Source organism: Numenius arquata, chromosome 3 (genome assembly GCF_964106895.1).
Source record: "Numenius arquata chromosome 3, bNumArq3.hap1.1, whole genome shotgun sequence".
In the NCBI taxonomy this organism is placed as follows: Eukaryota; Metazoa; Chordata; class Aves; order Charadriiformes; family Scolopacidae; genus Numenius; species Numenius arquata.
The window spans coordinates 32,727,815-32,738,654 of NC_133578.1; the positions used below are offsets into that span (position 1 = coordinate 32,727,815).

The window sequence follows — 10,840 nt, forward strand, 5'->3', positions numbered from 1 at the left end:
GCGATCTCAAAGAGGTGGCTTTCTCAATAACCCAACAAAGCAGGTAGAATTCTGGATTGCTGCCAGAGATTATTCCGAATTCCTCATCTTCATCTTTATGTATTTTTGGTGTAAGCAAATTTACTGACCTGCCTAACTTTCCTCATGGAAAGCTGCGTTTTTCTCTACCTCTTGTTAGACGCAAAGTCACCAGAAATGAGGTACCAATACCTAAAAGATGAAAGAGGGACTTTGGGTAGAAGAAAAGGCACACAGAAGCAAAGCTGTCTGTTGTTTAGAATCTGTGGCAGATAAATGAATGAAGGAATAAGTTAAATATGTTTTCACATATATCATTTTACACAATTCAGTGCAGCCCATGTATGAATGTCCTGTTGAGAAAATTAGTGCCATGGTTTATATATATTTATACAATATATAATCCCTTCCAACCTAGGTGATTCTGTAATATATATTTTAACAGTGCACACTTTTTATAATACTTCTGTCTGTACTGTCCAGTGGTATGAGAGTTGTAAAAAATGATTATCACTGTTTGTATACAGGAAAGAAGAATATATGTTACAGAATTATAAATAGCATTTCATTTTGATATATTTTTTTGCAAATTGCAAGTGTCAAATAGTGGTGTTAATAGCTTTAAAACGATACAGAAAAATTGGGGAGACTTAGAAAAATGATAGACTAAAGGATCTTGAACATTTGGCTATCAAAAGGAGAGACTGGATAGCTGTTGAATTATAATATTGTGTACCCATAGTGGTGTGCAGTAATACTGGACTCTCAGACAAATGTGTTCTACATTTGGAATTTTAAGTCAGAAACAAAATGTGACTGAACCATTGGACTATTTACTACTTTAAATATTTTAATTAAGATCACATGCCTTTTTAGGACAATGTCTACATATTTTTGGTTTAGTAGTTTAGGTTACTTTCATGGCGCTTGCCATCTCAGCCTGTTTATCCTAGCAAACAAGTTAGAAATAGTAGTCTGGCCTTTGTTGTATGCCAGAAACCAGTTGAAGGGAATTTGTCCACAAATATTTGTCCACAAATTACATGCCAAAGTGTGTGCTACATTCATTCACTGATACCGTTAGTCTATTTATTTGATTAACCCAGTTCATGAAGTCCTAAAGTCAACCTTACAGATGATCCAGTTGTAGAAATTAATGTGGGCTTTGTTATTCAGGAAATCAGGCAGGGTGAATATGATGTTCTACTGAAATCTTAAAACTTATACCTGGTGCACTTGCTGCCGAATATGCAAATTGCCAAGAAGATCTTAGCAGTCTGCTAGAAATATTTAACTGGAAGCATCAATTAATGTATTTGAACTAATTCTATTTAATAGGGAATGGGAAGGAAAACTGTTGTTGGTACAGGATATCCTGGATGAATGGCTGAAGGTTCAGGCTACTTGGCTTTATTTGGAGCCAATTTTCAGTTCTCCTGACATCATGGCTCAGATGCCTGAGGAAAGTAGACGATTCAGTACTGTGGTTAAGACATGGAAAGACTTAATGAAATCAGTTTTTGAGGTAAGTGCCACTGTCTTAAGAATATAGAGTGAATTTGCTGTATGTACCAAAAAAAAAAAAAATTGCTTCTGATAACACAGTAATCTGTTTTCTGTTTCATCTTACCCCCCTTCTTAGATTCTTTTAAAAGTTATTTTGCAGAACTATATCACATAGAAGCATTGATTGGGACGGTCCACTGAAGTTCAGTTAGTCTAACTTCTTTCTAAAAGCAGAACTTTGGCCAACACTACATCAGGTCAACTACAGCTTTGTTTAGCCAAATTTCAGAAACCGCCAAGGTCAGACATTTCTTGCATAATACCTTTAGAGACTTCAATGTTGTAATACCTTCTTAGTGAATAATTTCTTCCCTAATTTCCAAGCTGAACCTCTCAAGCAAAGACTGGTACCTGTTGCTCCATGCTGCCCAACTGTCCCTGCTGAGAAGTTGGTTCTGGGGTTGTTTTTTTGGTTGTGGGTTTGGGGTTTTTTTGGGACTTTTTTTTGTTTTGTTTTGTTTTCAGTTGCCCTTCATGTAGTTGCTGACTACAGTTAAAGTCTACGTTAATTTCTACTTCACCAAGCTGAACAAGTCCAGCTTCCCCGACTCCTTTTCACAGGCCATGTGCTATTCTGCTGAGTAAAATTAAGCAGCATATAAAACAAAGTAACATAACGATGATGATCCTGGAGCACTGTAGGTCAATAGACATGAATCAATGAAATTTAACACTGATTGTTCTTTTTGAAAAATGCTATTTATTTGCGTATTGAATGGTAAAGATGCCTCTCTATTACTTTAAACTGTTTAGATATTTAACTTGCTTCAAAAGTACTATTCTAATCTACTATAAATCAGTACGTAGGGCAGTTGTCAGACTCCACCACTGTACGTGCCTGGCAGTTCGAAATGTTACTGTCTTGCCAATCTGCTGCTTATTTGACCCTTTCTGGAAGTTAGCACTGTTATTAGGATCAATTGGTGAGATTATATGAATGCTCTTTGCTTCAGTAGTTAGATGTTCTGAGCTCAGGTGGCTTGGGTTAAATTGGCTATATTTGCCAGCCTAACTGCATGAAGAACACTCCTACAGTCTCTTCTGTTGACTGCTGAGAGGGCAATAGCTTTTAGCAAAGAGGTGGTACTAGTAAGGGAAGAGGTAACATCTGAAACTGGCACAGCTGTTTCTTCACCAGTTACATGATCAGTGAACTGAATGAATGCTCTACAAATTATGTTCCTCAGGGGATAACCAGTTACCTAGTATTCTGGTAATCCTATTCTGTAATTCTAATGATTCTCATAATGATTAGAGAAAACTGCGTTCATTCTGAAAAAGTTCCCTAATGTCAAGGACATTTCAATAGGATGTTGCATTTTAAATATTTTTTTAACTGAGCTTACTAAACTATTCAGAGATTTGTGAAGATTTATGAGGTCTACTGTTTTCCATGGTAAGGACATAAGACTGTCCTTTGAAGAAAAAAGTTAGAAGCTTTGTTTTCATCTGTCTTGTACCTTTGCAGAACTTTCAGAGACACATTATGTCATTAGGACAAATACTAAAATCTTCACTCAGTCTAAAAGCTTGTGATTTGAGCCGTTTTCAGATTGCAGATATGGTCTTAGTGTAGAAATACAAGGAATGTGTAGTATACAAAAAGAAGCATTTGCTTCATTTCCTGGCAATTCAGCTTGATGACTTAAAAATAAAGTTTTTCATTTTTTATTCTCTTTTTATTTCTCCCTCCCTTTCTCTCCCTCTCTTTCTTCCTCTCTCTTTTTCTCCCTCTGTCTTACACTTCTGATTTAGAAGAAAATAAGGAGTTTATCACATAGAGCTGTGAAATCAATAGTATTCATTTGGGGGAAGAAATTGCATAAAAAACAGGCAAGAATTTCAGAATTTTGTTGAATATTATGTTTCTGAACATTGTGTGCTGAATGATCTGTTTTGATAAAATCTTGTAATTCAGATATTCAGTGCTAATCAAATACAAAGTATTTTTTTAATGTGATATATGTTATCACTGGCAAAAAAAACCAAACCAACATCTTTTGTTTGTACAGGAGAGTGTACATGCCAGAATACCAGAGTAAAAGTTTAACAAGCTAAAGCTGATTTTGGCTAAACAAGCAGGCATTATTTTCCAGAAGATGGCACTCTGTTTCTGCAAATGCAATGTTTGAGTTTCATGGCTTAAAAGAATGCTCTTCCTCAGTCTATATGAATGGTCTTTCTTAAAGCATAAAGCTAACTTGAGTCTGCTTGTGCTTTTTTTGCATTTACGTGCCATTGTATTATAAAGTTCCTTTATATGCTTACCTTTTCATCACAAATTTGGATAATCATATATTATTTCTTCATTTTAAGTATCTAATTTCAGCAATGCACATTAATGAGGGTTAAATTACTTTAAAAAGAAAATGATACGGAAGGTTTTCTGTCTTTGTGGGGAAGAAAGCAAAAAAAAAAAAAAAGGCAAGAAAAAATTTCCCAGGCTGCAACCTGTGTTATGTTAAAAATTATATTTAGAAACTAGAGGTAGTGATGGTCTTTTAACAGGGTACTCAATCTGTTTTTATACATGTGATTTATATTATTTTCTACATATGGTTTTCCCCCTAATTGACACTGACAGTGTCACTGACAAATTAAGTTACACTCATGTTTTGAATGACTGATAATGATGGCATTCCCTTTTTTCTTCAAGCCTTAGCAGAACTGTAAATAGGAAATCTATGTTGAAGCATAAATTATTTTTTTTTCCTGACTTTTTCTTATATGAAAGAAAAAACGAGCAGGAATAATCCCATTTATAAAACTGGCAACACAGCTTTGATTTGATTTACCAGTTGCACTTACTCTATTTGCTGATGATAAACATGTTAAGAAAGGGAACAAAACCTCTCTCTGTTGACAATGGATAGTTATATGGTTGGGTGTGCATTAAAAACTGTTTTATAGAACTCGTTATGAACTATGTTTGTATGCTGACAGCTGAATTGACTACGTATAGATGAGAAGTATATGTAGTTACTCAGTTTGCTCTGGTTTGGTATGATGCAAGAGACAAGTAACAGAAGGTAAATGTATTTCATGTACAAAGGAACGCTATGGTTATTGTATTAGTGAGGTGCACCCCCATGAAGATCAATTAGATAAATACACAATTCTGTTTTTTTTTCAGTAGATTGGAAGTATGTGTGTATCATCAGCAGGGAATTGAACCAAATCTGAATGCGCATTGCGAATAATTTCAAAATGTTACGAGTTTTTGAACTGAAACTGAACTTGGAATTTATTATTGATTTCTCCAAAATGAAGCTAAACAGCAGCCAGGTTACTGGGTCAAATCTGCATTGTCACCCTGTGAGGGGTTTGTCTCTTACAGATACCATTTGTACCTTCTGGGCATTACACAGCAGTCTAGCCTGTCTCTCCTCATCCATTGCAACATGAGTCACCATTGCAACATGCTTCTGCTCTGTGGGACTGTTCTGCAAACCCTATAAGGACTTTTCTGAGTGGGACATTCTGTGTTTGTAATGGGTTCTGACAAAACTGTTCCTAGTGGAAACAGTCTGGGTACATCTTTGATTTCTGCTGTCCTTTGTTGGAGTACTCTTTACTGTCAGCAGTTCTTACAACCCCTCAGTAGATTGACTTGTCTGAAATTCTCTGTGTTGATCTCTTTGGTGTTTCTTATGGTTGGACATACCTGTGTCTTTTTTTATTTTAATCCTGGATATGTGTTCTATGCTGTGTGCTTACAGATGCAGGCTCAGTGGGCAGAGCAAAGGGGACCTAAGGGTTGGCCACCATAGAAATCTCACCTGCAGTCAGTCTGGCTCCATTAAAATTCCTGGGAAATGGAGTCTGATTTAGGTGGTAAAGTAGAAGCTATGGCAGAAGAAGGGTTCCCAGACTTTGGGAAGTGGAGCAGGGGATTGAGATTTATAACTCTCCATTTCTTTGCCAGGACTTTGTCATTATAGAACATTATGTATTGCAACATGAGTGTGTTTGAATCAGTTCATGGTTAACAGGTCAGTTAATGTACTGGCACCGGCCTGAACTAGAATAAATTCAGTCACAGGTGAACCCAAGCCCATACTGGAACTGAGTAGAAGCATTTGCTTGGTTTGAGTTCCTCAGTCATAAATCTGCATAATTTGCTACTTTTCAATGTGTGTCTCATTTTCCTCCACAAACCCCATACTTGGTGAGCAAGATTAAAAGATGTAATGATGATTAGGGTATAAATTAGTTACAGGGCATATGAAATGCTAGAACCTGACATTCAGACAACTGTATTCCTTTCAGTCTTCTTAGCTTGGCAACCTTTAGGTCTTTTGCAAAATCTTTTTTTGTATTTGTATTAATGGAGATAAATTTCATCTTATGCATTAGCTTTTTTCATTCATTTAAGTTGAGAGGTTAATTTGGGAAGCATTGGAAAGAATTTGGAAAGCACTATGCATCTTTATATGTTTTGTCATCTACTCAGTATATAAATAAAAGAAACCCAGTGATTATCCAGTAGTGTATCTTGACGGGTGTTATTCAGATCCTATTGTAAAAAGAAATATATTTTTTTATATTCTTAAATAAGCCAGTATAGCTTTCATGTTTTACTACCAAAATCTTTAAACATGTATTTAGCTAGTAAATTTATTAGGGTCAGAGAATACCTTTTTTAGATTACATTACTAGTTAATGTTAGTACTGAAGTGTCAGTGTTGCCTACATACAAGTTTGCCGTCTCAATACTTATAATCTTGCGTATATATTTATATATTTCATATGGAAGGAAAGATTTTTTTTTTTTTTTGCATTGAACTCTGGTAGATAATTACCACTTAAAATGTTTGCATTGTTGTCATAAAAGTATGGTTTAATTGTTTGTGTTGTTAATTGCGTAATCCAGTTGAATAGCCAGTGTAAATTGACGTTGCTCCGACAGAATGATGGGATTTGTGCTGTTTGATGAATCGATCCTGTTCTGACAATAATTTTCGAAAACAATAGTTCATGTTTGGAAAAATTTGCTCTAATACCGACTGCTTAACTACTTTTCCAGTGAACCCTCGTAATGAAGACGGTTAGTAAATTGTAGCTCTCACAATGGTTTGAGTAAAGTAGAAATTGAAATAAAGATTCATTTTGCTTAAGTCTTCCTGCAGTGCTTTGTGGTGGTTTACTTGAGATTGCATTAACGTTTTTATCTGTAATAATTTCTTTTCCAGAACAAACATGTGCTGACAGTTGTAATAATAGACAAGATGTTGGAAAAATTGAGGAAGTGCAATGAATTTCTGGAGCTAATTCTCAAGGGACTTAATGAATACCTAGAGAAGAAGCGCCTCTATTTCCCCAGATTCTTTTTTTTATCTAATGATGAACTCCTTGAGATTCTTTCAGAGACCAAAGATCCTACTCGGTATGGTAATATTTAATAGGTGTATTTGCACTCACAGTGCATGCAGATGCATGTCATGTTGTTTCTCTGAGCCTAGAACTCTTCTTTCTCACTGACAGTTATGGTATTAAGTATCTAGTCGGGTAGATTTTATGATAGATGAATGCAGAGTAATTTTTAATATGTGTAATTAAATTCAGTTCTGTTTTCTAAACTAGTAACCTTTCTATACACTGGTTTTCAGAAGACTCAGAAGTCCATATAGTAATTAATAGTGAAATTAACATACCTGATTTTTCGCAGTAGAAAATTAAGTATCACATGGAACCTTGTATACTACTGACTTGCATTTTGTCTTTTTAGGGACAGTCCTAATTAAAGTATTTCAGAAGTTTTTTGCCATGTTTTAACATTCTCTGGGTTTTCTACTCCCCAGGCTCATTCAGGATTAGACTGCAAAAGGTGTAACTCAGTGTCAGTCCTTCTTATACTGAGTGGAATTAACTCTATGCAGATTCCTGAAGAAGTGATCTTGTTAAGCAATATGGCCTTTGCTGTAAGCAGAGGAACTGGGGTTTTATTCCCAACATGCAGACTTGATAATATGCAGTTAATGCAGTGCAAGGTCATGCAAAACTAAGAAGGAAAATAAATAATAAAATGCCTGCTTAATCACAGAGAAATATTCATACAATACAATGAACAGGGCAAGAGATCTTGTGAAGAAAAAAAATCTTAAAGGTTTTTTTTTTTTATTTATTACAAACCATTGTGTTAAACTTGGTTGCTTTACTCAAATTCCTTAATATTTACTATAATTTGCTGGGAAGGTATAAATAATGGAATTTTACGTACTGTAGGTAGATTAGCGGTTAAAGAAAGAATACTTGTTTATCCTTACTAGTTTATACGTTACAGAGGCTATAAGTAATATTTTATATCTTTAAACTGATCTTCAAAAAATACTGCGGTAGGCATCTTGCAGGGGGCAGTACACAAGAATAACTGTTGAGGATAAACTTTTTTTTAACAAACTTAAAATGAACTTCTAAGTAAATTGTTCAGAAATATGATTTTAAAAAATTAGATCTTCTTTGGCTTTATTGGCAAGAAAAAATTGTCAGAAGCTGTTTAATACTAGTTTTGTTTTCTAGAGTACAACCTCACTTAAAAAAGTGTTTTGAAGGAATTGCAAGAGTGGAATTTACTGATGTATTGGATATTACACACATTAAAAGTAGTGAAGGAGAGATGGTGGAACTCATAGAGACAATCTCGACATCACAAGCTAGAGGTCAAGTTGAAAAATGGCTGGTGGAACTGGAGGCAGCTATGCTGACGTCTGTCCACAAGGTAACAAGTTCTAACCTCTTATTTTCTAAGCTAATGGCATTCAGCATTTATTTCTTCAGTGAACAGTAACATATAGTGGAATCACTTGAACCTAGCATGAACTGTAAAACAATGAATTCGGTCTTTAAAGGTTATACCTTTTTTTTTTTTTTTTTTTTTTTCCAGTTCTGGTGTCCATTTCTGGTTGTAAAATTCTCTATAATTCTTTAAATAGTAGACTCAAAAAAAAAAAAAAAAATTGTGCCAAGGATTCTTTTGCCAGAGTTTGTTCTACACTTTGTATGGTATTAAGGAACAAGATTAAACTGGAAGATTGCCCATGTTTGTTTTTTTTAACGTTCCTCTTAATTATGACTACCTTAATTGGGTCCCTTACCTCTTCCTTTCAGATTGTATTGTTCTAGCCTTTACAGTATCTCATCGTGTCATATATTTAATCATCTCTGTCTTCTTTTTTGTGGTCCTTTTCAATGTCAAGTGAGGTAATTAAATGTGCACACACTTTGCCTGACACAGTCTTACAGTACAACAGTTTAATAATTGTAGTGGCATATCAGTACTGAAGAAAGTTAATAACCTGATCTGTTTGATGTGTATCAGACATGGACAGACTGAGATGCATGAATAAGAAATGGTTAAGCACCATTTGTCTGCATTTAGCTTTCACTACAGAACTTTTATAGTGATCTAAACTAGGTAACATTTGTATGGTTTTATTGTCATTGCAGAAGCATTTTCCCCTCGTATATGTATTTTTTTATTGATGCTATTGTGTTTATAGATTGTTAAAAGCAAAGAGGCTTGGAACTGCAAAACAAATGGCAGATTTTCACTCAGGTAGCTTACACTGCTTGTCTGAGGAGCCATCTAAATTTATTGAGGAGTTTGTTGATAATAAGACTTTATTCTTGCTTGGTTTTTGTTAATGGCAGGAAAATAACCTGTTGGTGTAGATTGGAAGTTTGTTCCCAGTGCAAGTTTTAATTTCATTGGAATTATCTTTGAGTGTCGCTAGAGCCGGGTTAATCATTCTATTATTAGAAAATACACTTAAAGTTAGATATAACTTCAAATAATATCATCTGCAAAATTGAGAGCTCTGGATTTTTACAGGAATGAATAGATGAAAAAAACTTTCATTTTGGGATATTACTTCTAAGTAAATTGTATTTTTATTTGCTTTCTAGTTTCATTGCAGATGGAGCTAGAAAATGTTCAGTATCTGATGACAAGAATCATTTTAGAATGTGTTGTGATATCAGTTCTCAGAAATTTTGTGTGATCACTTGGTTCATATGACATTTTGGGGTTTTTTGAGCTTTGTTGAGATATTTGCTTGCAAGTTGTCAGTATTAGAGTTGAATTTGAGGCTGAATCTAGACTGATTTATTTTTTCTTCTCAGTAATACAACCTAATGTAAATTAATTCTAAAGCTGAATATTTCCTGTTTTGGCAAATAGTTATAGTGTGCTTTTTCCTGTCTAGGTAATTGGGGATGCACTTGAAGCTTATCCAAAAACTCCACGTGTTAATTGGGTAAGAGAGTGGCCTGGACAAACAGTTCTTTGTGTATCCCAAACTTTCTGGACAATGCAAGTACAGATGTCGATTAGAAATGGCCAAACGGTAAGAATATTTAAAACTGTGGCAATCAGACCTTTGGCAATAACCTTTTTGGATTAATAGGTGTTCAGTGTAATAGTTAATCTTTTTAGTATCTACTATAAAGATCTACCTGAAATGTGATCCTCGAAGACTGTGAAGTTAATATTTCCCTTTGGATATAGGCACTAGTGCTTCTGTGCTATGTCAGAGTGTGTTCTGTTTAGCTCAACATGTAGATTACCTGTTTCTATGAAAGCAGCCTAGTCTAATCTTAGAGATTTTAGATATTTTTTTTAAAAGTGAAAGCCAGCCTCACCTTAACGAGTCTGTGGTTAATGTTGTTAATGAGTAAAAGAGGAAGTTAAGCAAGGGTTAAATTAATTTACTTTTGGGAATGTTTGTTACATTGTTCTGAGCCTAGACAAAAGCTTTGGAGGTGGTGTTGGCCTGTATCAAGTCTTTTCTGTACCTGAGCATGCGGAGAAACCTGTCCTTCCTGTAGCTTTCATTCAAATTCTGTTGTAGTGGGAATTCTGCTAATCTGGCTTCAGCCCAAGAATCTTCATTCTGTTGTGGAAAGGGGCTTGTACATAGTGAAGTGGTGGAGAGGCATTTGCATCTCCTGACAATCTGTCACAAATCTGCAGCAGAGGGAAGAACTCCGTCTTAGAGGCTTCAGTATTCTTTCTCTTTTCCATTCCTGTGTTGTATACTAAAGCATAAGAAATATGACAGACAATCAGTGACCATGTGATGACGAAGCCAAAAATACTGCATTCTGTCTGAAGCACTTTAGTGTTTTCTTGGACAGGATGCCAATATAATTTAATTCACTCATTAGTATTAAATATGTGTTCACACGTACATGCACATGCATACACACACATGCTCCCTTTCAGACATTTTTGAGTTGTTTCATATTTTTGAGTTGT

The 10,840-nt window shown here is 35.0% G+C and overlaps 1 protein-coding gene across 1 annotated transcript in view; it reads left to right on the top strand.

Moving 5' to 3' along the window:
* The window catches only part of DNAH7 (dynein axonemal heavy chain 7), a 110,679-nt gene that overhangs the window by 22,777 nt on the left and 77,062 nt on the right, over nt 1-10,840 (top strand). Inside the window, exons 18-21 of the mRNA XM_074145819.1 lie at nt 1,357-1,543; nt 6,777-6,970; nt 8,104-8,302; nt 9,789-9,929. Of these exons, the coding sequence (XP_074001920.1) occupies nt 1,357-1,543; nt 6,777-6,970; nt 8,104-8,302; nt 9,789-9,929 (721 nt within the window). The remainder of the gene's footprint in view (nt 1-1,356; nt 1,544-6,776; nt 6,971-8,103; nt 8,303-9,788; nt 9,930-10,840) is intronic.